Source organism: Myotis daubentonii, chromosome 10, assembly GCF_963259705.1.
Source record: "Myotis daubentonii chromosome 10, mMyoDau2.1, whole genome shotgun sequence".
Classification (NCBI taxonomy): domain Eukaryota; kingdom Metazoa; phylum Chordata; class Mammalia; order Chiroptera; family Vespertilionidae; genus Myotis; species Myotis daubentonii.
In genome coordinates, this window is record NC_081849.1 from 49,882,111 (window position 1) to 49,910,082 (window position 27,972).

Genomic DNA, 27,972 nt, shown 5'->3' on the forward strand with positions numbered 1-27,972 from the left:
TGTGATCCTTTGTTTTAGTACTGATAGCTCTTCTGCATGGAATGATTTCCCTCTCTAAGCATGTGTACTTTGTTACTTATAGGCGGAGACTACACAAACTGGGAGTGTCGAAGGTTACCCAGGTGGATTTCCTGCCCCGGGAAGTAGTATCCTACTCCAAGGAGACTCAGACTCCTCTGGCTACACATCAGTCTGAAGGTGAACTATGTCTTTCGTTTACTTTCCATATTGTCTCTGGAGAAATTGCCAGGGAGTCCCATCCTTCTTGTTGACTTCATAGTTTACCAGACGAGATCTTTACAGGTCCCTGACATAATGACACGCCAACGCTCAAGTCTTCTTTGTCTCTAGAGAGGGAATCCAGCGGTTCTCTTCCACGGGACCCATGAGCTTTAACATGGATAACTTAGTGAGATTCCCACTCTGTCAAACCTGTGTGGGAGGCAGGGGGATCATCACAGGGTGATATAATAGAAATTGTTCTGAATGTTATCAATACGAAGAGTGTGTACATTAAGGTTCATCATTTGCAGGAGTCCGCCAACTAGAGTCTACCACCTGTTCCTCAAAATAGTGTTTTGGAACGCAGCCACACCCAGCTGTGCATGGTGATATGGTTGCTTTTTGGCTACTATGGTAAAGTTGAGTAGTTGTGACAGAGAAGTTATGGCTCACAGAGCCAAAAATCTTTACTGTAATCTGGTGCTTTACAGAAAAGCTTTGCTGACCGCTGATTTGCTTTGCCAATTCAGAAGACAACACATAGAGTTTCTTACCATTATTTAAAAAGCTTTACAATGCAAGCTTATCAGAGGTGCACGGGAATTGAATTCACGCTCCTTCATACATACCAGAAAACATCGAGTGGAAAATTTGCATTCAAATCTCGGTGGATGAAAAATATTTATATATATGAATAAGAGAAGTTAAAGCTGATAAATCAGAATGCTCCCTGGGAGTGAAAATTTACACCAAAGCAGAAGAGGGACCCGTATATACTTACAATAGGATAAGCACAGATTGCATTGCTCGAGAACAGCAATATTGTTAGAGGCAAGCACATTCTTTTTTTTTCTTTATATTGTTTTGCTGTTTGGTGTGCTAGAATTCTGGTTTTCTGTTGTTATGTAGTCAATACTGTACAAAAGCTGTGAGAATGAAAAATGGTTCCTATTTCCTGCATGGTATACAGCAAATATATAAATCAGTGCAGTTTGGTTTGTGCAAGCTACAGAGTTTTTGAATTTCGGTTTTAAACACATAATGTCAAAAGCAAAGTGAAATTGATGCCTACAGGCCTTCTGAGAACCTTTCCTGGGTGATTCTTTGGTAACAGGGACTCCATTTTTCAAGTCTGATATTGAAAGTTTTTAGATGCAAACAAGTAGCTCCCTCTGGTGGCGAAATGTTAAACCACTGCAACAAATGTAAGACCTGTATATTAATGTGGCGGAAAGACAAAGTTAGAAAAGCCTTGGGGAGCCCACCTAGTCTGTCCTTGGGTGTCCAGCAGATTGGGAAGATTCATTAAAAAAACAACCTCACCACCCAACCCAAACATTTGTTTGAGTTAATTAACTGCCAGAGGTATTTGTAGGCTGTAGCCTGAGGTATGTTTACTTAGCCCCAAATTTGACTCATAACATAGTTATACAACTGAAATCAGAGAAGGAGTGAACTCTTGTTTTTTAAATGTGTAGACTTCAGATATTGGGAAAGGTACAGAAATACTTACCAGGGAAGATAAATTAAGGATGAACAGGCATCCACTCTAAACTTTTAAACTGGACACATCAAAAGGAAAAGCCGGTGCATTCATTTTATGGCTGCAGAGAGAGCTTGGGAGACCTCATTACGCTGCGGTCCAAGCAGCAGGAGAGAAGGAATTTATTCCTTAGATATTGGCAGAAGTCTGCTCTGTTTTGTTAACAAGACTCAGAGTGTTTTGTGGTGATGGGTGTGTCAGTGGTTCAGATTCCACAATACAGACTTGAATTCAAAACTAGCTGCTGTAGCTCTAGACGTGGAAACAATCCCCGAAGAGTTTAGACAGGAAGAACTTTAGATTTGGGTTCAGCAGATTGTCCTCTCACCACAGATGCTTCCTTGACCTCTGGCTGCCTGGAGGCGCCCAGCCACCTGGCTGATGAAGGAGCCGGGGCTTGCCTTTCACCTGCTCTGTGAAGGGAGATGGCAGAGGGAGGGCCAGGGGCAGCAATGGGAGAGCAGGGGCAGCAAGGATCTACCATGAGGCAGATTTGAGTTGGTTTCCAGTTTGGGGTCTTGAGCCATGACAATGTTTTCAGTGGCAACTGCAGCCTTTCAGAGGCAGGAAACGATGAACTACTAAATTCATGACAGAATGAGGCTCTCGAATGGATCTTCTTTAAAGCTGTGGTGTATATAAGACCTGCTTTAGTTCGTTATTGCCCATAGTGTATGAAGGAATGATGATTATTTTTTTAAAGTCATTAAGCGACTATGGAAAATTTAATATATTCAAACTAGTGATCTCAGAGCATTGATCTAATGGAATTCTTGTGCATTCGGTTTTTCACATGTTCTCGTTTTATTCTTTAAAATGAAAAGGACGGTATTTGGGATTTGCCCAAGCCTAACTCTTTTCTCCACTGTGTACTAAAGTGAATAGTCTCTTTAATTTGTGATCATAATGGCCTGTTAGGAGAAACATTCCAGAGAACAATTTAAACCAGGAAGATTTAGGAATGACATCTGCATGAACTTTTTTTTTTTTTTTTTAATACAAGTTTAGACCTTCCCTCTCTGCTTATAGGTCATTAGCTGCAGAGAAAAGGCTGAGAATAGGAAACACCGATACGGGGGGAGCAGGGTCTCTCTACCCCACAGATATTTTAAACACATGCTTTTTATTCCCAAGTAGTAAGAAAGGAAAAAAATATGGTTCCTTGCCAAACTACCTCTGCCTGCCTGTTATTAATATCTCCCTTTACTGACCATGAGGTCCTGATATTAGTTAGGAAGCCAGTCTTCTGCTTCCTAACTAAATTATAGTGGGCAGTAGACATCCAACAAATGCTGCTGAATGACAAAGATGATCCCAGGCATCTCAGAAGCTCCAAGTTCAATAATGACCCCTGAGAGAAAGAATTTAGTAACTCACTTAGAAAGATGCAGACCACTCTGGAGCGGGGAGGAAGAGGAGGAGGAGACTTATATAACCTGCTGATAGTTTTGAAGAGTTCTCTGACCCTCCTCTTCTCTTCATGATATCTTAAAAATTGGAACTTAGTGACCACCTGTTGGTCACCCCTCTTTTTTCATTTCCCTCTCATGCCCCATTTCTTGCATTCAAGAAAGACTGATTTTCTTGCATTTTCCAAGGTGCTGTGCAGCCTCATGCCTCAATACACTTGCACATACTGTCTCCCCACCAAACTGCACTGGCAGCCACGTCACCGTGGCTGAGCAGAGAGTCTTGGGTGAGAAGACCTCCCTGAATTGTAGAGAATTCTTCCGGGTGAATTACATCATAGATTTTCCTCCATGTCCAAGGGCATCTATAATGCTTGTTAGATGGTTAGACAGAAGCAATGTTGAACCCTCAGCAAGGCAAATCCAAAATAAGGCTCATCCTGTCATCATAGAGGCAGAGTGGAAAGCCCCTGGGTTTTCCCTTCTTAGTTAATAGTTCACATATCCATTGGGATAGTCATTCCGTTTACCCTGTCTTCATACTACCCAGGGACTGCCAAAGACCATGTATGACCTCCTTGATAGGCGTCTAGACCTCTGCTGCTCCCCTCTCTTTCTATATGAAGTGAGGAGAGATCAACATTAAGATTTGAGTACTCAATTGCCCCTGGCAGTTGAATTTAAAGCTTCCTACACCTCGGTGGCCCCAGGAACATACTTCTATAAAAAATTGCCAAAGGGCCTGGCCACGTGGCTCAGTGGTTGAGTATAGACCTATGAATCAGGAGGTCACAGTTTGATTCCTGGTTAGGGCACATGCCTGGGTTGTGGGCTTGGTCCCCAGGAGGAAGCATACAGGAGGCAGCCCATTGATGATTCTCTCTCATCATGAATGTTTCTATTTCTCTCCCTCTCCTTTCCTTTTTGAAATCAAAAAAAAATATGTTTTCAAAAATTGCCAAATGAAGGAACGTTCCAGAGAATCTAAGTGGAAATATTTATTTGGAACCTTAAATTTGTAATCAGAGAGTTCAAGCCATTCCTGAAACACCTGGAGATGACTTGGGAGAAAACAAGTGGTGTTATAACCTGACTCCAGCTTTTCAATTGGCTCCCAATTTCCTGGACCTTACACTCTTTCTCTGAACTTATTATTTAAAGCAACCATATGTTTGGAGACAAGCCATGGTGGCATCTGGGCTGCAAATTAAAAATCCCTAGTGAAGAGGACACACACTAATCTTATTCTTAAGCTTCTGTTTCTTAGATAAGAACTGACAGTATTCCAGGGAGAGATTGACATCTGCCATTTTTTTGCTTCCTTGAAATATGCCTGCTATTTCCCCTTTGACACCAGTTTAAAGTGTTAATCCTCTTAGAACAAACTGTAGCGCCGTGGGGCCCATGTTAATAAGGTCAGGGATTGAGGGATCCTCTCCCAGGAGATTAGTTTTCTTTATACAATGTTCATCTCATATCATGGCAAGTCTCTTGAAAGACCCTCCTTCCCACCCCCCCCCCACCCCTACCCCTACCCCAAAAAGCTATCTAATGAACATAGACATTTCAGGCATTCTTTTTTAAGAGTATTTATATGGAGTAGTTAGAATGTTCTAACTACAAAAAACGAACACAAAAACCCACACAAAGATCATTTTCCCTCTCTCTGAATCACCTTTTCAGCTGTTAGTTTTGAGAGCTTCGATGGTTTAATTCTTGATTTAGGCTAGAAAATAAAATGATATTGGCCTTGATGTTAGCCAGTCTTGATATTCCAGAGGAGAAGCCTTTAATTTCTCCTTGGGTTCAGTGGCAAATTAACACCTATCTCTCAAAAGAATAATAACATAATGAAGTGGCTACATTATTTCTCAAAAATCTAAGGACTTGTTCTGTGCTTTCCTTTTAGAGCTATTTGTCCAATTTGCCACAGACACTATGGGCATCACTGGATCAGCTGGATTATAACTTCTACGTAGTATGGCCACTTAAAAGTAGAAGCCTTTTTTGAGTCACTTGGTAAATGAATTAAATAAGTACATGGAAATGTTGATGTGTTGCCTGCAAAAGCCAGAACAGCCCACCAGGCAATATGGCTCTTAGCATAATAGAATCCAGGTACTTGCTATATATTTGGAGTTGACTGGACCACTAGACCCATAGAAACTTTCCTGAAGTAGCAGGCCTCTATATTTTAAAGATTTTCCTCCCATCCTCTAGCCTACCTCTGTCTTAGCAAAGTCTTGAAGGTACCAATCCAGATTACTCTTTAGGTCCTGCTGGCATGATGCTCTGTGTTGAAGGTAAGATTATCAAGGTCTATAAATAGAGCCCAAGAGCTGGCTCAAGCCTGATATAAGATGATGAAGATGCAAAGAGAAATGAGGTGGGTCTTCTTTGTCTGTCCAGCAAGGCTTCGTATAGAATATGGTTTGGGGGTACTCCCAGGCCTCTATATTCTCCCCAATATTTAATTTTCTGTTATTTCCTGGTCTGCACTGTCACTTTCATATAAATGAGCTGGTGGGGCTGCATTTTACAGAATAGTCAGGATCCCACAAAATTTTAAATTTGGGTTTGATTCTGGCAGACATTTACATAGACATTTATCACAACCAGAGAAATTCTCTGGACCTGTGCCTTGAGGTAAAATACAGAGATTTAAGCTTGTCATCTCTTCTTTAAGCTGTCCAGTCCCATTAGAAGCCACTACCTCACCCTAGCATCTTTAAATTCTTCATGCCATTCACACTGTTCAATGGCAGTGACAATTTGATCCCTTAAATCCTTCTTTTCAATGGACACTTCATTAAAGATCACCACAGAAGAAAAAATTCATCTAGCTATTTGTTACAGCTGACGGGTTCCCATTCCTGAACTCTAACTGCATTTTCATTTTCTTTAGCCCCTGTTAGGGCAAATAACCAACATCAGTTCCCCAGGTGACTGTCTTCTAGTACCACTTTCTGCACCAGTTGGGGTTCGTGGTTATCAACAGTAGAAGCTAACTCTGGTTAACTTAAATAGAAAAGGGATTTGTTGGAAAGATACGAGACACTTGATAGAATTGACAAAAGTTAGAGAATTAGGTCAGAATAGAGAGAAGGCAGCCCTAACCCTCAATGGGACTGTCTGTGGAGATAGGGCTTACAGGAGGTAATTAAGGTTAAATGAGGCCATCGGGGTAGAACCCTAATCTGATAGAATGGGTGGCCTTAGAGGAGGAAGGAGAGAGATCTGTCTTTCTCCCTCTCCACGTGCATGCACCGAGGAAAGGCTATGTGAGGACGCAGGGTGGGGGAGTCAGCAAGCCAGGAAGAGAGCTCCCATGAGAAACCGAATCGGCCGGTAACTTGATCTTGGACTTCCCAGCCTCTAGAACTGTGAGAAAATAAATGTCTGTTGTTTAAGCTACTCAGTCTATGGTATCTTGTGATGGCAGCCAAGCAGACTGGGACAGCAGCTAACACAGCAAGGTCATGCCACGAAACCTGGTCAGCCTGGTAAGACCTAAACCTCCTGGACTTCCCGTCACTGGACAGTCATCATTACGCTCAGGATTTAAACTCTACTCACTGCTGCCTTTCAAACCTCTCCCTCTCCCAGCACCTTGACAGTGCTCCCTGGAGATGTAAAGAGCCATGAGGAAGTCCAGTCGCTAGGCCGAGGGCACATGCCCTGCATTAGCTGTGAGGGGCCAGGTAGAGGAATAACTACCCTGCCCCAGCCTCTGTAGTCTTAGCGGAAGCTATGACTTTACTTTGACCTAGTTTGGGATACTCCCCTCCAACAAAAGTTGTTCAAATGCTGGGCAGCCCCCCAAAATGTAAAAATGCCCACTCTGGTGTGAGAAGAAAAAAGAGTAGGTAAAGAGAAAAATTATAGAAATTATATTTATTATGTGCTTGGCACGTTCATGTATATTACTGCACTTGTAGTGTTGCTACAGAATTTACTCACCTTATAAATCAGAAGTGCAGAGAGAAGGCAGCTCTTATTTTGTCCCCAGTTGCCTACAATACTACTGGCTGTCAGAGAAAATGGGGAAAATGAACAAAATAAACAACCTTAGCACAATCTCTTACTTATGTTAAACAGACTCAATTGGTACGTTCAGTTAAGATTGGGAGGAAATGCTCAAATTCTCATGGAACTTCACTCTCAACTACTTCTCTCCCTAAGGTCACGGCCAAGTATAGAGGGGAGAGAGGGGAGGTTTACATGACCTCGTGGCCATGGTGGAGTCGACAGGGATTAGAGGCACTCTGGCCTCATGCCAGTCCTCCCCAGTGTGCTGGCTGACTTCCGCGCTCTCTGAGATGATGTTCTCTGCCCCCCTGGGCACTGGCACCCTGGCACCCCGTGCTATAGCATGCAGCTGGTGAGCTTGTGGCTATTGTTTTGGCTTGGCAATATTCCTAGAGAACATGGACCACTTCCCTCTTGATGACTTAGTCTCCTCCCAGCTTTCATTGTCTCCAGACTTTGATTCAATACCTTGGTCTCTACTAAGCCCTTGGCCTAGAAGTCCATGCCCAGTCCATGTCACATAATCCCTTATTCCATCATAGTAGATCCCCTGGCTGACTGGCTCTCAATTCAGTGTCCATGCCTCAGATGATCCGAGGGAGGCTCAGAAGCACTTGCCAGTAATCTCTTTCTTATCATGCCAACCGACTCCACTGAGGCTGGGTTACCACGTGGTGAATGAGGCCTGTTGCATAATGCTCTCCTCCTAGATTCCCAAACAAGGAATATGGTTCAAGGGCCCCTGTGTTCATGTGTTCATTTCTCTTCTCAGTTATCTAACACTCCACCATTCCTGGTGCTTCTTTCCAAAATGTGGAAATCCATATACCTCTGAAATTCCTCTCGTCTCCTCCCTAAATGCTGCTTTTCTTGACACTTACCTGAAAATAGATCAAGCCCCTATTAGGCCAAATAACCAACACCAATTCCCCAAGTGACTATGCTCAGATATTCTGTACCATAGATTTGGGAGAGTAGACAAAAGGAGTGATCTTTATGGTTTTTTGACATTCTAACTGGTAAGGAAAAGGAATTTGGAATATCCTTTTTACCTTAATTAAACCTAGCTCTCACCCTACTATGGTATTCCAAAATCCAGTTTTTGAGAAGGGAGCTGAATCTTTAGCTGTTTTACTTTCATTATTTTTCATCAGATTCTAGCAAATTCTGTGGCAAATGAATGCCCTAGATCAGGGGTGGAGAGTCTTTTTTTCTGCCAAGGCCCATTTGGATATTTATAACATCATTTGCGGGACATACAAAATTATCAACTTAAAAATGAGCCGGCTATCTTTGGTTAAACATTTAGTTAACTCACCCCCAATGCCGTGGCAGGGCCAGACCCAATGATTTCACGGGCCTTGTATGGCCCATGGGTCAGATGTTCCCCACCTCTGCCCTAGATAGACTAGAGTGAAGATCATTATGTTCAGAAAGACAAACTGAAAAGCACATTAATAATTTTCAAATATAACTCCCACTGTACACCAAAATGAAGAGGACGTTGTTTCTGTTCATTGCTCCTGATCAATGATAGAGTCAAGAAATATCAGGATTAAACAACACTAAGGGGTACATCAAATCTTTTATTCCTTTGAGGATAATAGTTTATATGTTGACTAACTCAAGAAGTATGTAAAGGTTCTATTTCCAACATGGCAGCAGGGGACCTTTGTGGATCTTCTTTCCAGTAAAACGAGTGAAAAAAAATATTTTTAAAAATATTTAAAGTCTCTGGAAATGATCCCAGGGGCATACAGAAAATGGAAAAAAAATTATTCAAGAAATCTTGCTAAAGCTTGGTAAGAACAGAGTCAGTGAATGGTGTTTGAACTACAGCTGGCTCCCTTCCTCCCTCTCAGCTAGATGCAGACTTCACTTCAAATGGGTGCATCAAAGAACAGAGAGATGCCTCTTCCTCCAACTTCCTGTTGGTAAGATACTATAGCCTACCAACTGGGAGGGGCAGGACATTAGCATTTCCATTTCTGCCCCAAGCTACCTGTTTCAGAGCCTAAATTCCAAGCAAGTGCAGCTGAGTATTCTCCACTTCAGCCCAGTCCTGACTTGAGGGGTTCAGCATGCAAAAAATACTGGAGCCCCAATTACCCCCACCCAAAATTCTTATGTGAAGCGGAGGTTCTATTCAGGGAGAGGCAAACCTAATCAATTAGAGGCTACCCAGCTCCTAAAATAGGGATGTCACTCAGAGAAGTGTGCCCCTGTCCCCTCCCCCAGCTTTAGAGTCCTGGCTCCGATTTTGCCCAGGGGATGAAGCAGTCCATAAAAAAAGCCAAGGCCCTGACTGGTTTGGCTCAGTGGGATAGAGCGTCGGCCTATGGACTAAAGGGTCCCAGGTTCGATTCTGGCACATCCCCAGTGGGGGGTGTGCAGGAGGCAGTTGATCAATGTTTCCCTCTCATCGATGATTCTAACTCTCTATCCCTCTCCCTTCCTCTCTGTAAAAAAATCAATAAAATATATTTAAAAAAAAAAAAAAGCTCAGAATCTCTTCCCAATGGCTTATAAAGAGTTTGCAGTAGAAAAAGTAATTGGGAAAGCATTGGGGAGAAAATGGAGAAAAATCCTAAGGTGGTAGAAAATATTGTGTGTGAAGGTAGCATAGTGTCAAGAAACTCAGATGGTATATGATAAGTTTAAAAAAATATATGACAATATGAGGTTACCCATAATAGAAATGTTATATCTTGAGAATCAACTGAAATCTACTTGCAGTGGCTATCTAGATCAGCAGTTCTCAACCTGTGGGTCACGACCCCTTTGGGGGTCGAAGGACCCTTTCACAGGGGTCACCTAAGACCATCGGAAAACACATATATAATTACATATTGTTTTTGTGATTTATCACTATGCTTTAATTATGTTCAATTTGTAACAATGAAAATACATCCTGCATATCAGATATTTACATTACCATTCACAACAGTAGCAAAATTACAGTTATGAAGTAGCAATGAAAATAATTTTATGGTTGGGGGTCACCACAACATGAGGAACTGTATTAAAGGGTCGCGGCATTAGGAAGGTTGAGAACCACTGATCTAGATGGTTGTATTGAGGATTCTGAAACCCCATTCTACCTTATCTCAATTAAAGATATCTCTCAGGGGCACGAGATGGGAAGCAAGCATTCCTCTTGTTAGCAAACACTGATTGAAGCTATTTTTGAAGCAGGACTGCAGCAATGAGAATCTCAGAGTTACCATTCACATTTTATAATATATAGACTATGGAATAGCTCTTTTGAATACTTTGCTATTTAAAGAAATTCCCCAATGTCCATGATCTCTATTTGCTGATTTTTCTGTAGTCTATAGTAACTAGCATTAAAACTCTTAGATGAAAATGAGGTATATTTGGGGGATAGTAAGAAGGCAAAGAACAAACACTTTCTGGGAAAGGGAACTGCAAAAGTAGAGCAAGTGATGGCAATCAAAACATAGATGGAGAAGAATGTTCAGCTCTTATGGCATTAAGCAAAAAAGCAAGCTGTAAACAAATAACTAGTCAAGGACTTGGAAGTGAGGCCAGGAGAGCTCCATTGGTCTGCATATGCTTTAGACAGGCAAGGGGCTTAAATCTGGGACATTCAGTTGAAAACACTGGAAATTCAACTCTACGATCCGGGATTTATGGGAAGAGGATGGGTACAGTATTAAAGATATGCCTAGCATATCCTTCTTCTGGCTTCCAGGAAGAAAGAGCTTCCTTCCAAACTCCTGACTCTTATGCCTTTATTTTCTTCGAATGGAAGTGGAATTGTAGGAAGCTTGGTGGACAGTAATTATTGGCCAACATTTCTTAATTGGATGTAACTAATTTGTCAGTGGTCCTAATCATTGGAAATTTTGTCTCTTGATAATACTGTCACCCCCAGATCAGTTAGAAGTAGTGACATAAGTAAGAATGTTTGATCTGCCACATATGAACTGCTCCAGGGTCTAGAGGGGGGGGTGGAGGGAGGGGGGTGGAGGGGAAGGTATAGCAAGTTCAGTTTTGTTTTCATAGTTAGTTACAATTGCCAATTTATCCCTTTTAGTAGTAATGATGAGAATTTGGCCTTTGTTTTATTCCTAATCTTATTTCTCAACAAGAGGCCCGGTGCTGGGGTTTGGGGGTGTGTGTGGGAGGGTCCCTCACACAGGTGCATGATTAGGGCTGGGGAGGGACCGTGGGAGGTTGGCCAGCTGGGGAGAGATTGTGGGATGGCTCCAGGGCATGTCTGGCCCATCTCACCTAGTCCCATCGGCTGGATCCCAGCAGCAAGCTAACCTACTGGTCAGAGCATCTTCCCCTGGTGGTCAGTGCACATCATAGCCACTGTCGAATGGTCAAAGGAAAGGTCGGGCACTTAGCATATTAGGCTTTTATTATATAGGATTAATTCAGAACATGGACAGGAAAGAGTGGTGCTATTGATTTGACTCTTTGAAACCCTGGCATCTTGGTGCATAGTCTAGAAATTGAACCCAAGCCTCCTATATGGTAAGAGAATTCCATTGAGTGTACTTCTCATGTTTTCTTCAATATGAAGTTCAGTTAGTGTAATACTCCTGACCTCTTGCCACCCCTATACTCATCCACACTACCCCTCAGCCTTCATCTCCAGAGGAGGTACAGTGACTTGTCTCAGGCCAGCTCCACTTTTTTTGTGGGGGAGTGAACATACCTGTAGCACACAAGTTGCCTTCTCCTCTTCTTTGCCATTAGTCATACTCAAGTCACTCAAGTGGGAGGCCTGTCAAGTCTTGCCTTACCTGTGAGAAGGTAGGTAAATCTGCCTAATTTGGGAAGTCAGTTAACAGGTCCATTTGGCTTTCTCAGTAGACTATATTCTCAGCCAGTCTTTTTCCATGATAAAAGTGTTGACCTTGCTCCATTTTTATCTTTATCTTATTTTTCATTTGAGTGATATCTATATGATCCTCTAAGAATCTCAATAAGATATCAGTTCTGGAAAGATGAAAAAACTGAAAATAATATTGCTAACCCTAGGTAATTTGACAAAAAAAGAGTATCTGATGTCAAGGGGAGAGATTTACATTCTACATTCTAGTTGCAAGGAAAGAGCTCCTTTACAGAATAAAGTCAACTTAATGTTGAGCCCTGAACTCCTTTTAATTCTCCATAAATGTGTGTGAGTGCTGGAGTTGTGTGTGGCAGGATCCAGGGAGGCTGTTGACACTTGATGACTTGTTAAAAAATGAAATAAACAAAAAAAACCCAACTCTATCACTATCATCCTAGAGCCATAACAAGGAATAAAATTTCCTATAAAATTGTCAGCACATTATTCCAGTTTTGATAATTTAGATGGTTCTGTTGCCGAAAGCATATATCTGACTGAGAAGCTTTCCTTTTAGTTTTTTGAACTATGGGAGAATAGTTGACCTCATGTAACAGCCCAAAATTCATAGTGTGAAATTTGTTTCCTTGTGGTCAATAGAGCAAGTGGTAATTTTCACTGTGAGTGTGATTCTGAAGACTCAGGATGTGGCTAATGTGTTTTTCTGGTACTGGAAAGCAAGATTGAGTTGATAACTCAAAGACAGTGAGAATAATCGTAAGTTTACTCTACCTAAGTATTCTCTGTAACATTTGGCAGGCCCTGGCAACTCATTCACATTTCCTAATTAATATGCAATTGGGGTCAGGCATATGGTCATGCATAGACTGGTACACTAAATAATATTAGTTTCAAGGCAAAATATGATGAAATGTGTACTAATGTAATGAAACTGTGTGAGTTTATAATTCATTAATTGTTTACAGAGAGTGGAATTTGTTTTGTGTATCACTAACCTCATAATTTCTATCAGTTCCATACTTGCTGTAGCTGAGGACACCCGCATTCATATGTGTTTTCCTTTCTTCGGGGGTACCATTTAAAATTTCTTTCCATTCCTATTTTCTCTGCTGTAGCCCCTACTTACAAAACCATCATTTTTCTCTTCTTGAGCAACCATTTTGATGCGTTTAGACATCACAAATATTATGTATTTTTTCAATCCTTTCCTTAAGAGGTATTACAACAATCAATGAGAAAATGACTTTCCTTAAACTATTATCTCAGTGACAGAGATTAGTTTTGCTGCTGGAGCACTGAGGAAATGGAAATGTAATTCCAGTTTTCCCTCATAAAATGGATCAGGACAGTGTTCTTGCCAAAATTGGAAGTTTCTCCGTAATGATGAGTTTGGGGATGTGCCTGTTTTCCCAGAAAAAGAGTACAGAGTGTTATACCATATTTCTTAAGTACTTAGAAAATGTACGCAGCTGTTTTGCTTGCACAATGGTAACCTCAGCAGAGTCATCTAGCTCGTGGTCCAATCATCTTCACGTGCCCGGAGCAAGCAGTGATTTTGTCTGCCAGAGGGATTCTTGGGTGGGCTGGTGGTGATGTATCTTCCAATAACCATTATTAGGTGTGTCAGCCTAGGTAAATTCATGTTCATCTGGGTCCATTTTATCTTATTTGGTTTTGATTTAACCCAGATCTTGAAATCCAAGTGTTATGTTGAGCATTAGTTTACGGAGGTATGCTGAAATTTGAAGAGGAGGGGGAAAAATCCTCCTTGCTACCCTTACAGAGGCAACACACTGAGGAAACAGGACTTTTCCCCTCCCTATTTTGGTAATCCTTGGCTTGGCATATTTGGTAAGAAAATGAAAGGTTTGCCTACATAGTTGGAATCTCTCATCACATTATATCATCTGAAGCCTATTTGTACGTTGGGATCATTTTATTTGGTTTTGGTTAGACATAAAAGTATTCTGTGGTCTTCTATTTTTTTAAGGCCTTCTGGGCTTTTGGAAAATTGAGTGATTTCATCCCTGTCCGGGTTTCCTAGTGAAATCTTGTATTTGTACTCAAATTACTTGATCAATTAGTTATGTCAGCTGCCCCAAATGTGCCTTTTTATTAATAGCACCTTTTATCAACTCATTGGAATTAGACATTGCAACCAGGGTCTGAAGCTGGTAACATCTTGCAATAATTTATAAATATTACTTTAAAAAATACCACCTCAATTGCTCATTCGTGAACTTTTTGGATGTGTCCCTGTGTGAGAAATTGCATTTGTATTATTATTAGTTCTGACAAACTGGATTAGGTCTTGGCTATTGTTAAGTGGTTCTATCTGCCCTCAAATCTACTGAGAGACACAACATTTTTAATGAATTTAATTAAAACTGCATGCGGTTTACAGAGTTGCCTCCAGCCAATATGCCATTCTTCTTGACTGAATGGAGTTTCTGCTCATGTGTAATGATGTTTTACACGAGAGATATTTGAAACCCCTTCATAGTAGCCCCAAGGTAGTTTCCATGGAATGACATGGTGATGAAATATTAAAATAGTAAAAAAAAACCCAAACCTTTCTACTTAAGTGAGTCATGTTTACACTAAGCAATATATGCAAAAATGTGTGAAATATGTTTGTTGAAGCTGTGAGAGACATGGGTTGTATTTCAACATCAGCAATATGTTGGCAGTGAAAGATTTTTAAGAAATTCAAATCTGGCAACACTTTGGACAATCAGCTATATGTATTATTCTTTGAAGTATAACAAAAAGGCCACTATGGAACTTCCTCTTAATATTTATTCATTTGACAAGCTAGTTTTGATGATTCTCCCCTAAAAAACAAGAATCTATAATAATAAAAGCATAATATGCTAATTAGACCAGACGGCCGAACGACAGATGAAGCCAGGGCTGTGAGAGCCAAGGCAGCCACTGTGGCTGTGAGGGCCAAGCCCCTTGCACGAATTTCGTGCATCGGGCCTCTAGTTGTATATAAAGATGGCTCTCAGCATCAACTTGAAACAGTCTTCGAAGATATCTGTGATAGAACTTCATCCTTTTTAAAAAATAAAGACATCCACTGCATCTTAATATTTTAAAAGAAGGACTTGTTTAATAAAACTTTATGGAGGGGGCCAATGAAGCCTGATTGAATAGACTCAGATTTTGATTCTGGAAATTGATCTGTGATGATAATGGTAAGAGAACAGCAGGGAAGTAACACTCATCTTGAGTATTTTCCCCTCATCTTTTAAAATGTCAAAACACTACTGAGGAATTCAGTCTTCTCTATCTTCTCTATGAAGTGTATAGCAAAATGTCTAATGATTTTATAGAGCCCGGCAGGGCTGAGGTTAGGAGGTTCTGAAAGTTTGCAGAGAGGAAGTGGTCCAGTGGGAGGCAGAAAGCTCCAAGTAGATGTGTAACAGGATGGGGAGGATTTCCTGTACATGGAAGTTGACAGGTAAGAGAGATGAGCTCAGGTTGGAGGAGTTCAGTGAACACGAAGAGGAACAATGAATTTTCCTTGGGAAGAGAGTTAAAATAAATGAAGGTCACAGGAATCTGGGACAGTGATTTCTTGAGAAGTCAATGAAAGAGACAACTGGCCTAAACAAGAGGTTGAAGAGGTAATAGAGGCAAAAACAGCTTATGGGCTGCCTACCCAGCAGTGTTCTTGATTCCTTCTCTGAGCTCCACTTCTTCATTTACCTCATAGGGTTGTAGTTAAGATAGAATGTTATCCATGTAAAGAAATATCAATGTGAAACGCTTAGCACAATACTTGTTAGAAGTGCTCATAAATTTTACTTTAAAATTATCATTTCATGAATTCTAATTGGATGTCTTAATGGTTCCATAAAATATACCACATATTGATTCAGAATCACCAAATATCCTCTCACTTCTAGGAACCCTATCGTTTCTCCAGATCAAATGGCATGTTATTTTTTATTTTTTATTATGAGATATACACCTGGCCTTAGCTTCCTAAAACTGAAATAGTTTTAGGTAGTAGTATCTCTTTCAAAATGTTATTGAGTGACAGGAAGAAAAACATTAAACAAAAATTTTGCACTTCATTTTTGTTTCCTAAGTTTGAGAGTTGAAAATAATTTCTCCAAAGCAAAGATGAGCTATTAGAGGACATGTTATGAACCCTACTTTTAAGATTTGGGTGACACTAATTAATAACAGCAGCTATCTTTTATTGAGCTCCTATTACTTGCCGAGTGGAACATGCTATCCACACACTTTTCTTCACAGTTCTCATTCCCATGCCAGACAGACTGCATTATTCCACATCTTTTAAAGAAACGAGGATTCAGAGAGCTTAACTTGCTGACATGTAGCCAAGCCAGGAGTTGCACTCTGAGCTTCCTGGCTTTAAGCTTCACCCCACGATACCACTCTGCCTCAAACCTCTTTCCTTTAGAAGAGAACACATTTTTCAAGGTTATCTTATTTTGACATTAGTGAATTGACTAACTGTGCTGCTTGATTGACCAAGCAACCCCTTGCCAAGGAGGCAACATGAAAAATCCCCACAAAAAACAAAACACCAAAACAAAAAAACTGGGTAAAAGGATGAGGAAACACTAGGCAATCCAGACACAATAGGCAAAATATGTCTCTGCTTCATATGCGTCTGCTTCAAGAACATGTGGAAGAGAGCAGCACTCATCACAAAGAACAAGTTGGAAACATGCCCTTCATGAGTGATGGTATTCTGTTTCCAAGGTAACTAGACAAGGAAGAGAGAGTCTGTGCCCTATTTCCATGGACTTGATCTGTATGTGCTTAATGTGTATGACAGGGCAGCTTTCAGCAAAAAGTAATTCAAAAAGACAGCTCTGATCATGTCACCTCCCCTGCCTAGAATTTTTCTATGACTTCTGGCTAAGTGCAGAGTGTCATGTGAGCATAGGAGGTCCCCATGCAGGGCGCTAACTTACTGAGCCAGCCTCATCTCCCACCCTCCACATCTCAGTCACAGGGCTCTGGTCCAGTGGTTCCTAATCATGGCTACATATTAGAATCCCATGGGGAGTTTAAAGTTATACAGATGCTGGGCTTTACATATAGGAATTCTGGTTTAAATGGTCTGGGTGGGGTTTTAAAGATTTCTCTGGGTAGTTAGAATTCACAGCCAGGATTAAGGATCACTGCTCCAATCAAAGTAGATTCCGAAAACGACTCTGTGCTTTTTACTGAGGTTCTTCCATTCTCCTGAAATACCTTGCCTATCTCCTCTCCTTTCACCTCCTTTGGCCAACTCCATTTTTTAATTCTTCTCATCCTCTAGGGTGCTTGTCTAATGACTCCAAGCTTTCTTTACTCGGCCCCTTCCCCTTTAGTGGAATGCCCTCTCTCTCTCATTTAAACTCTTACAAAATGTCTTTATGCCCGTGTCAGAGCATCTATAGCTCCTGTCATAGCTCCTGTCACCCTTCCCCATGAGAGGGGACTAGGTTTTACTGATTTCTTTATACACCAAAGGCCTAGTAAGAAATTAAACATGCACCTTTCAAATGTTGCAAATAATCTTTACACAGATCCTTGGAGGAAAGAGTTAATGTCATCCTTAAATTCTGATGATGCCTGGATTGAGTCCAAGACTAGATTCAAGATCTATCCCATAACAGTGAGACTTCTTATTTTAGGGTCTGCAAGCCCCTGATATTGTATTTAGAATGGTTTATGGGCCTGGGTGGATTATTCTCGGGAGAAGTTCCATAACTTTAGAGCCGCTAAAGGTGCCCATCTATGGTCTACTGACTTGTTAAGAGCTAGTGTTCTAGAGGATGAATCCCCATAACTCTTCATGTAGTGATGAAGGTGGCCCTGTTTGCTGGTCACTAGCATTCCATGTCCACCACTATCCTCCCACCATGCTAGCATAGCTTTAAAACACCCCAACTCCATTTAGGCTGAATGCCTTCATGAAGATATCATTTGTCTAAAGAGCAATTAAACACTAAAGGCTCAATAGCACCTATCATTTGGATGATTAAATATTTTTTAAATGAAAATAAAAATCAGATTAAAGGTACTTTTGTTATTGACTCAAAAAAGGTGTGAATTTTCAGCCTGAGTGGATAAAAGGACAGTGGCTCTGCCATTGTCCTCCAGTAACTCACAGGAGAAAAGTGCTTGCGTGAGTGAGCGTGTGTGTTGTATGAGTGTTTTACCAAAATATAGTTTTTCTTTTGCAGAAATTGCCAAATCTCTGGTTGTCTGCAAAAGGAATAAAATTTATTTCGGCAGGCCACCTCTGAGGGTCTTATGTTTCATTATTTGCTGTTGAAATATTTAGGACTGAAACAACAACAATCAAAACATGACTTAGTAGCTGTTAGAAGTAATTTTTCTATTCCTGGGCACAAAACAGCCAGGAAAGCCTGTCTTCTCAATTGAACTGATTTGTAATTCTAGAATGTAGGAGGCAAAGCTGGAAGGACCGCCACTGAAGTCTGTAATTTGGGTGATGCTGTAGTAACGTGATGTCAGGAACCTTGATTGGTGTTCAGTTCAGCGTGAGAGATCTCCTTTCAAGGAGGAAGAAATGCTTGGTTGGGAGTAGTTGGTGGGAACTGCAATTGGGGTTTGACCTGAATAAAAAGAAACAGAACGCAGGGGAAACTAACCTGTGAACCTATTAAATTAATAAGCTAATGATATGGTTTAGCAGTGTGTGTGTGTATGTGCGCGCGCATGCGCGCGTGTATATATACATATAGGGTGTCCCAAAAGTGTTACACACGCTTTGAATAATTATAAAGGCAGTGTTTATTAAAATACATTTCATTTTCAAAATTGAGCTATCCACTCTTAAAGTGTGTATACGTTTTTTGGGACACCCTGGATATGTATATATGCTTCAGAACAATTTTCAAGAATAAACATCAGACTTAAGTGAAATACTGATGTGCCTTCCTATGCAAAAAGGCTAGCACTAAAATTCAGAATTTCCAAAATATGACATTTAGGAGGTGATCATTCACATTTTTAAAAGGGCTCTTTGCTTTACAAAAGAATCCACCTCAACTCCATTCAAAATACCTCTTATAGGACGTTGAAATTGCCGTTTTGTTAACTCCATTGATTCTCAAACTTTATCATGCATCAGACTCACCTGGAGGATATGTGAAAACACAGGTTGCTCAGCCTCTACCTCTTCAGAATTTCTGATTCAGAAGTTTGGAGGTGTGCCCCCCAAATTTGCATTTCTAATATTTTCTCTGGTAAAGTTGATGCTATGAGGCACCACAGTTGAAGAAGTGCTTGTTTATTAATATTCCACTTGAGCATAGCTTTAAGAAAGAAATCAGTGATGTAATAGAAGGTGCACCTGCAAAGGCTTTTTGGTGGGTGTTACGGGCGTATTGTCACCCAAAATTCATATGTTGAAGTCCTAACACACCGTACCTCAGAAGGTGGCTATGTTTGGAGATAGGGTCTTTAAAGAGACAATTAAGTTAAAATGAGGTAATTAAGGTGACCCTAATTCAATATGACTGGCGTACTCATAAGAAGAAATTTGGACTAGACACCTGCAGAGGGGAAACGTTATGAAGACACTGGGAAAAGATATCCGTCTACAAGCCACGGAGGGAGCCCTCAGAAAAAACCAATCCTTCTAACACCTCGATTTTGGAGTTCTAGCTTCCAGAACTGTGAGGAAATAAATTTAAACTACCCAGTCTGGGGTCCTCTGAGATAGCAGCCCTAGCAAACTAATACAGACTGTGGTCATCAAAAGAAAATAGCTATTTAAAGGGCTTATTTTACTGTTTTGCATTTGGTCTAAGAAAAAATCAAAACCAGTTGTAAAGTAAGAGAAATAAACAGAGAAACGCAATCTTTAAAGGTTTTAAATTTGCTTCACCTTTTCTTAATATCTAAATAACTACTTATATGTTTTGGCACAGTGGATTTTGAAAAAGGAGGGTTAAAAATAACTTCCCAGTTTTAGCTGCTAAACACTAGTACGTTTTGGAACTTTCTCAGAGCAGACTAATTTCCAAAGTGTACTTTTCATCCCAATGGGCTGTGATATTGAGGAGTCAAAGGAAAAATTCACCTATTTTATGAAGATAATTTGAGCAATGTAAAGAAGGGAGTATGTTAATTAGCATTTGCAGTATGGACCTGTGACACAAGAAAGTCTTATTCATGCTTTTATTGATTCTTTTTCCTGGGGTTTTAAAAAACTTATTTATTTATTGTTGACACTATTACAGTTGTTCCCTATTCCCTCTTCTCCCCCCTGCCCCCTTTGCCCAGCCACCTCCACCCAGCCCTTGCCCTCTCCCCCTGGCCTTCACACTGTTGTCTGTGTTCGTGGGCTAGGAATGTATGCTCTTTGGCTAATCTCTTCACCTTCTATCCAGCCCCTCTACCACTCATCCTTCTGACATCTGTTAGTCTGTTCCATGTATCCATGCCTCTGGTTCTATTTTGTTCATCAGCTTATTTTGTTCATTAGATTCCACATAGGTGTGAGATCATATGGTATTAGTCTTTCTCTGACTGGCTTATTTTGCTTAGCATAATAATCTCCAGGTACATCCATGCTATTGCAATGGTTAAGATTTCCTTCCTTTTTACCACTAAGTAGTATTCCATTATGTAAATATACCACAGCGTTTTTATCCACTCATCTACTGATGGGCACTGAGGTTGTTTCCAGATGTTGGCTATTATAAATGATGCTGTTATAGAAGGGAAGGATAAGGAAGTACTTGGTGTCTGTTTAGGACAAATACTACATAAAAGAGTCCTTCAGGTGTCATAGAATTTGGTTTGTAAATATCTAGTCCTTTTGTTTAAGACTCTAAAAATGACAAATGTGAAACATCTGTCCCAATAACTCCCTTGAAGTTCAATATAATAAGACACGAGTCTCATAAATTAGCTGAGAGAACATGAGCCTTACTCCTGTTTCTGTCCAGGGTCCGCCACATTGCTGGCACTCCCTGAATGTCAATTACCAAGCAAGCAAATTTAGGTATCAAAGACTGCTGAGGGTGCAAAACCCAGAGATCTAGGAAATACTGAAGAATAGCACAGCCAGACTCAAAGGTTTTTTTTTCTTTAAGATGCCAAAGCTAGTAATGTCAATGGAAAATACAGTTAATGTAGACAGATGTCAAACAAAGCCAAGTGGGAAGAACAGGAAACAAAAATATTAGGTGAAACAGCAGTGTGCTGACTGGGTTGGGACTTGGAGAATTGGATTTGTAATCTCTTGAAGCAATCTGTCCTGTGAAGGGTTGAAATAAAGATTTTGAAGTGAAATGAACATTTATTTGGTCCCTTAATGGGTAACCATTTCCCAAACAAATAGAATGTCTGATGAAGCCTTCTAACTATTTAACATGTTGGTATTATACTACTGTCCTATGATGTTGTGATCACATGCCTGTCTCTCATCTATTCAGACCCAGCATCCTTGGAGATCCAAAATTATTAGCACTACAAGCATAGGGTGTATAAGTGTGTGTTTTCCCCTAAACCTGGGTAGTGACCATATCTTAATAGATTCCTCTAGATCAGTGGTTCTCAACCTTCCTAATGCCATGACACTTTAATACAGTTCATCATGTTGTGGTGACCCCAATTTCATTGTTACAAATTGAACATAATTAAAGCATAGTGATTAGTCACAAAAATAATATGTAATTATATATGTGTTTTCCGACGGTCTTAGGTAACCCCTGTGAAAGGGTCGTTTGACCCCAAAAGGGGTCGTGACCCACAGGTTGAGAACCGCTGCTCTAGATAGTAGTAGTAGTAGTAGTAGTAGTAGTAGAAATATAAGAATCCTGACTTATGCCAGTTGTGACCTGAGGGGTCCACAATGAAAGCAGGGCTGGGTGGCCCTGGAGAAAGGCTCTGAGTTCAGGGTCTACTCCCTTCCTAGGGCAGTTATTTGCAGGAAGAGCCAGCAGAGGGCACTAATCTCCACAGTCTACAGTGATGGCGAACCTTTTGAGCTCGGCGTGTCAGCATTTTGAAAAACCCTAACTTAACTCTGGTGCCGTGTCACATATAGAAATTTTTTGATATTTGCAACTATAGTAAAACAAAGACTTATATTTTTGATATTTATTTTATATATTTAAATGCCATTTAACCAAGAAAAATCAACTAAAAAAATGAATTCGCGTGTCACCTCTGACACGCGTGTCATAGGTTCACCATCTCTGGTCTATGATGTCCTGGCTGCTGGGCTAATTATAGCAAGAACCATGGCACTGCAAAGAAAGTAGGGTTGGCAATAGCTTGCTTAATGAAGAGGGCTGCTTTGTCAGGTAATTCCAGAACAGCATATGGGGGATAGCGATGGGACTAGAACAGGAAGACCATCTAAGACTTGCCCAGCAAAGAGCCCTGAGCCAGCTCATGTCAGCTTATCTAAAAGGAAGGTGTTGGTGGAGAAGTGTACTGAGCTTGAGTACATCATAAACATCACAGCAAAATATGACGCAAAGAGGTAAACTGGAGAGGATTATTTTTCTTTAAATGTATTTTTATTGATTTCAGAGAGGAAGGGAGAAGGAGAGAGAGATAGAGACATAAATGATGAGAGAGAATCATTGATCAGCTGCCTCCCGCACGCCCCACACTGGGGATCTAGCCCACAACCGGGGCATGTGCCCTGACCAGGAATCAAACCCTGACCTCCTGGTTCATAGGTTGACACTCAACCACTGAGCTGTGCCGGCTCAGCTGGAGAGGATTATTATTATCAACATTAATAATAATAAGTCTGATTCTATCATCTAGTATCTGTTACTTAGTTGCTATATGTCAAGTCTTATACTGATTACTTTAAATTCAATGTTTTGTTTAATCTTCTCGGTAACCTTATGAGTGAAGTACTATTATTGTTCCCACTTTCAATTGAGATAGCTGACAAAGAGAGAATGAGAAATTTTCCTAAAGTTACATAACAACTGAACGCTTGGGAGTGGTTCACACACGGCTCAGTCTGAATCAGAATCTCATACTCTTTCCACTAAGTCATGTGTCCTAGAAACCAACATGGGAAAGGCCAGCAAGAAGTCAGAAGGCAAGTCGGTTATTATTTCATGGTGCTGGTGTGTGTTATGGGAACTACAAATGACTATAAATTATTATCCTTACCTTCCAGGAGCCTAGAATGACAATCTATGATTTTTTTTTCTTATCAACTCTGTTTATGTTCTATTTCGCTATTTTTCAAAAGCGAAAAAGCAAACTATGTTTTATTTGTATTCACTAAAGGGCTTATGTTGAAATTTCTAAAACCCGTCGTATGTCAAATATTAGTAAATATTGCTAGACACGCCGACTGTCTGGGTGTAGCATACTGAGAATAATGAAAATCACTAAGAAGTTGAATTTTTAAATACATGTTTAGTGCCATTCCATCTAACGTGTGACCACCATGGAAAATTTGTCTCGAATTTATCAGTGGAGGTTGATACACTGGGACTTTATCCGTTAAAAAAGGGAGGGCTATCCCAGGGTTCTTGGCATTTTAGGAAAAAGGGAAGCCTCTAATTGGGTGAGGAAAAGTGGAATTTGAGTTATAACGTCTTCCACGGGCCGTTTATGAACACACGGTCATTAACATCCAACCCCAGGTTCCGAAGCAGGAAGCAGGAAAGGCAACAAACCAGGGAGAGTTCTGAGCCCCCTTTGAACTTTGTGGAAAGGCACTGTGTAAATCTTAGGAAAATGGATTTATGTTATATAATTTGTCTCGAGTGACTGAGTAAAAACCCTTTTGAAGAAAATGACATGCTACTAAAAGCATATCATTATTACAGAGGAAAAAAATCAACTTGACTGTAAGGGCTTGGAATGCATTGAAAAACAATGAACACACACACATATACTCCTCTGCATAGAAAGCGATCTACCTGCCAATTAAGTTGCAACTGTCCATGGCTAATGAAAATCTTGTTTAATCAACACGTGGGCATGAGTTCTCATTCCATTTCATGACAAAGGGCTACATTTTTCTTTCCTGCCCTTTAGGCCTCCTGTTGTTTAGGCTCTTTCCCTTTAGAGTGTATTTCTTAATACTCTTAATCTAGGTCCGCAGGAAAGAATGCCAAGAAGAAATCACAGGCAACAGAGAACATGTCCCCACAGAATGCTCCCTACTGCTTGAGGGGGAGGGAGAGAGGTGGTTTTCCACTTGGTATATGGAGCAGAAAGAGTAGGTAAATAATATGCTTATTGTCATGGTAGGGGCTCATCTGTATATGCACAGAAAGATACATAGATCTGTGCCACAGAGCACATGATTTTGCCCTGACAATGACCTGGAAAGAGTTTGCATATGCATTTCCCTTGCCTTCTCTGGCCAGGTGCTTGGAGAATTCATCAATAGAGGGCGCCTGAGGCTACAATGAATTGTAGGCTCATCCTACTTTATTTCCAGTAGCGCTCCATCGCCTGCGTTCAGCATACCACTGGGAAGGAATCCTAGTTTGTGTTTTTCTTCAAATTTCCCTTCCCTTTTAATTCTTGTTTCCTTCTCATGACATTTCTGCTGTTCTATGCCACAAACCATTGCAAAACAACCCATACAAGAATTTTGCCTCCCTCTTGGCTAGGATGGAAGGCTCTTTGGAAACCACAAAGCCACATCTCCAGGGAACAGTAGCTTTATTAATATAATAATCACCACCATCATGGACCGGTTACAATACACACACTGCTTTTGAAAGCGAAATAAGGATAACCTGGGGTTTGCTGGAGAGACTGCACTTGAGGTTAGATGTGTACCGTTAAATTTGGAGTCAAGCTGAGGTCATTGCTGAGGAGATCTGGAATTGGAAATCTGTGTGGAAAATGGTTGCCCCATGGAAGCTATCCACTCACCATTAAATCTCATTTTGAATGATATCAGAGCAGGAAAATACAAGGGTTTGGTCCCAAGACAGACTTGGGCTTTTCTTAAAGTCTTGGTTTATTTGGAAAAGAGGTTTGATGGTATTTAATCTTTGCCATCCACCCTCCATTGCTAAAAGAATCCCCAGTGAAAATTGCATGAAAAGTTTTATTGGGAAGATAACATCGCATGTATCTTCCATGGGAGTTTCATGGTAAATAACATATAGGAAATGATCTGTACATTGTTCAAAGAATAACAGACAGTTTATACTTCGCTCTGGGTCCTCCAAAGAAACTTGAGTGTTGGTAATGAAATACTTATCCTGTTTTGAATTGGTAGAACAAGAATATATGACATCTGAAGAGAATCTTTCATTTCCTCTTTGGTTGTTTCTTGGATGTAGAGGGGGGAGAAGAAGAAATAATGCATGACAAATGAACTTGGCATCCTCTTTTTTTTTTTTTTTTAAGCAACCACGTCAGCTTGGATGCAAATGACTAGTGACAAAAGAGCCAGACTAAGTGTGCTGGAGCCTGGGGGAGAGGCAGACTGCTGACATGGCAGCAACTCTGTTTCCAGCTGATTTTAGGCTTGGATAATCATCCCTTTCAGCTTAAATGATGCTTTTCCATAATTGACCAATGCCCAGTTGGGTTGGAACGGAGTTCTTTTGGAACCTGTTCTGACCAACTTTGACTGCCTATGAGTGCTGGGCCAAGATCAGACTGGTTTCCTGGAGCCCGAGGCATTATACAGGCGGCAGTCAAAGGGACAGAGTTCTCTGAATATTTAGTAGGACGTGTCATTGCATCTGCTTGCTCCATTTAACATATTAAAGAATAATTACTAACGAATGAATGAGGCCATATACTGCAGTCTCTAGGCTGAAGCAAGGTGTACACTGAACATCACTTTTAATAGTGTAGACGTTTAATAGGTCAGCTTGTTTTAAGAATAGTTTGTATTCTTTCCCAGCACCCCCCAACCCCTTCAGCAGTTGTTCTTGAACTGTTTTCAATATGTTGCCTTTTAATGGACCCTAAATCCTCCTCCTAATATGAAGCTGGATTTAATTGACAAAAGATATACCATTTTCAAGATGTTCAATTCTCTGCCACACAGTTGCTTACTGATAGCACTTACTGCTGGAAACTGTGGTCTGGTGGGCCTGGGTGGATGAGTGAAGCCTTACATGGTTAGCTGAGGGTGCCACCTGCTTAAGGGTTCGCCAAACACCTAGATAATTTGGGTGGAAAAACCAGTCATTTCTTCATTCTGAGAATTTATACCAGAAATGACTGCTATAGAGATTTGGCCAGAAATGACGGCTATAGAGATGTAGCCTCCATCAGCAAAAGCTGATTTCCCTGGTGAGCATTTAGGAGCGTAAGGAGTGAGGTCTCAGACTGACCCGGCAGCGCTAGTGGGCCAGTGAGTGCAGGAAATGGGCAGGTTCCCCGAGTGCACACGAGCTACCTGGTGGTTTGTTCAGCAGGCTCAGTGCTTTCTTTTGTTTCCATCGCCGCAATCTGCAAATATTGGTGCTTAAAAGTGGCCCTGAGGTGACGAAAGAAAGTTGGTAAAATTCGGGTGGCTGCCTGTTACCTCTCCTCCAAAATAATCGTGTTTCGAATAGGAGTCCGGGAGATAATTGCCTGCTGACGTCTTGTTCTCTAACAGAAGATTTTTCTGCCATCGAGAAGAACCAAAATGGTTAGCATGCAGGAAAATACCCGGAATGTTAACCTGAAATATGTCTGTCTAGGGATCCATTGAGTTCCCCTCCCAAACAGCCCCTTTCTTTGTGCATGCCAGTATGTTTATATATATTTAAATGCCCCATTTGCTACACTGGTTTTAGCTTCTTGTTAGCATCAGTTCTTGTTAGCATGATGTTCTCCAGCGCGAGGCAGCTGGAGAAATGAAACATGTGTTGAAGAATTTATGCAGTGTCCTTAGTTTCTTTCATTAAGAGCCCCAAGAATAATAGGTGCGTATTGTAAGTGCGGTGTGCTGAGCGGTATGTTACAGCTTGGCTTGACAGACGTCTTGTTTACGTTCATGTTATACATTGGGGAAAGCGTAGCATTTTCAGAACCATGGCATTTTTGAAAGTAATATTTACACTGTGCCTCCACACCAGGGAAACAGTCGTCTGAAAACATGGCATGGTTTAAATTCACTTGTCTCCTTCTCCTAACGAAATAGTCCAAGCGATTTCTCCCCAAAGTAGGGAGTTCAACGTGCTCTTTATTCAGGCCGTTAGAATTCCTGCCGAGGAAAAAAACCCCGCTGCGCGCCCTCCGTTTATTAAAAACAATGGGCTATCTCATTTCATTTTGGTTTAATTCACGTGTGAACACTTTACTCCGCCTTTTGTCCATGGAGAACAGTATGAATGCTACCTTTCTAGTCGGTTCAGTGTTTCCTGGTTTTTAAAGTATTGCCTGTTTCCAGGCTGACTTGATGACCTCCACTGATGGCGTTGAGCTTGGTGACATTGCTAATGGCCTCGAGATGCCCCAGTGGTTCAGCCCCATCTGTAGTGCTCCCATCACAGTGCTCCACAGCCCTATTTTGGTAGCAGTGTTCTTTGCTACCTTTACCCCCACTGAGAAGAAACTTCGCAGTGACAGTGGACTATAGCTAGTGCTTGGTAGTAAGTACATGGAAGGTGGGAAAGAAAAATGTACCTCCCTCCTCCCCTGTTCACACTGTTTGAGCTTAGGTCAAACTCCACCTCTCCCCAAAGTGCTTTGCCCTATTTTACCCCAATGCTTCAAGCCTGTGTACAAAACTGTTCATGTGGAAGAGCGAGGCACCTCGGATCTGTCTCCAGGGGTGGTGGTAGTGGTGGGGTTGGGGCAGGAAGGCTAGTCAGACTTGGCTCTAGCTGAGTAGGAACCCCTGCCAAGGACTGGACCTCAGATGGAGTAAAGGTGAAGGAAAGATACAGAGCTGTGATAGAAGGTGGCAGCACACATCAGAGGGCAGACTAGAGGAAAGACTTCAAATTTGAAGTGTTTCAGCCAAAAAAACCCCT

General features: G+C 41.0%; 1 protein-coding gene across 4 annotated transcripts in view; it reads left to right on the forward strand.

Annotated features, from left to right (window-relative positions):
- Positions 1-27,972, forward strand: part of DYNC1I1 (dynein cytoplasmic 1 intermediate chain 1) — a 283,514-nt gene that overhangs the window by 64,760 nt on the left and 190,782 nt on the right. For all 4 annotated transcript variants that reach the window (XM_059712374.1, XM_059712376.1, XM_059712375.1 and 1 more), the window contains one exon: positions 83-198. In XM_059712374.1, coding sequence (XP_059568357.1) covers positions 83-198 — 116 coding nt within the window. The remainder of the gene's footprint in view (positions 1-82; positions 199-27,972) is intronic.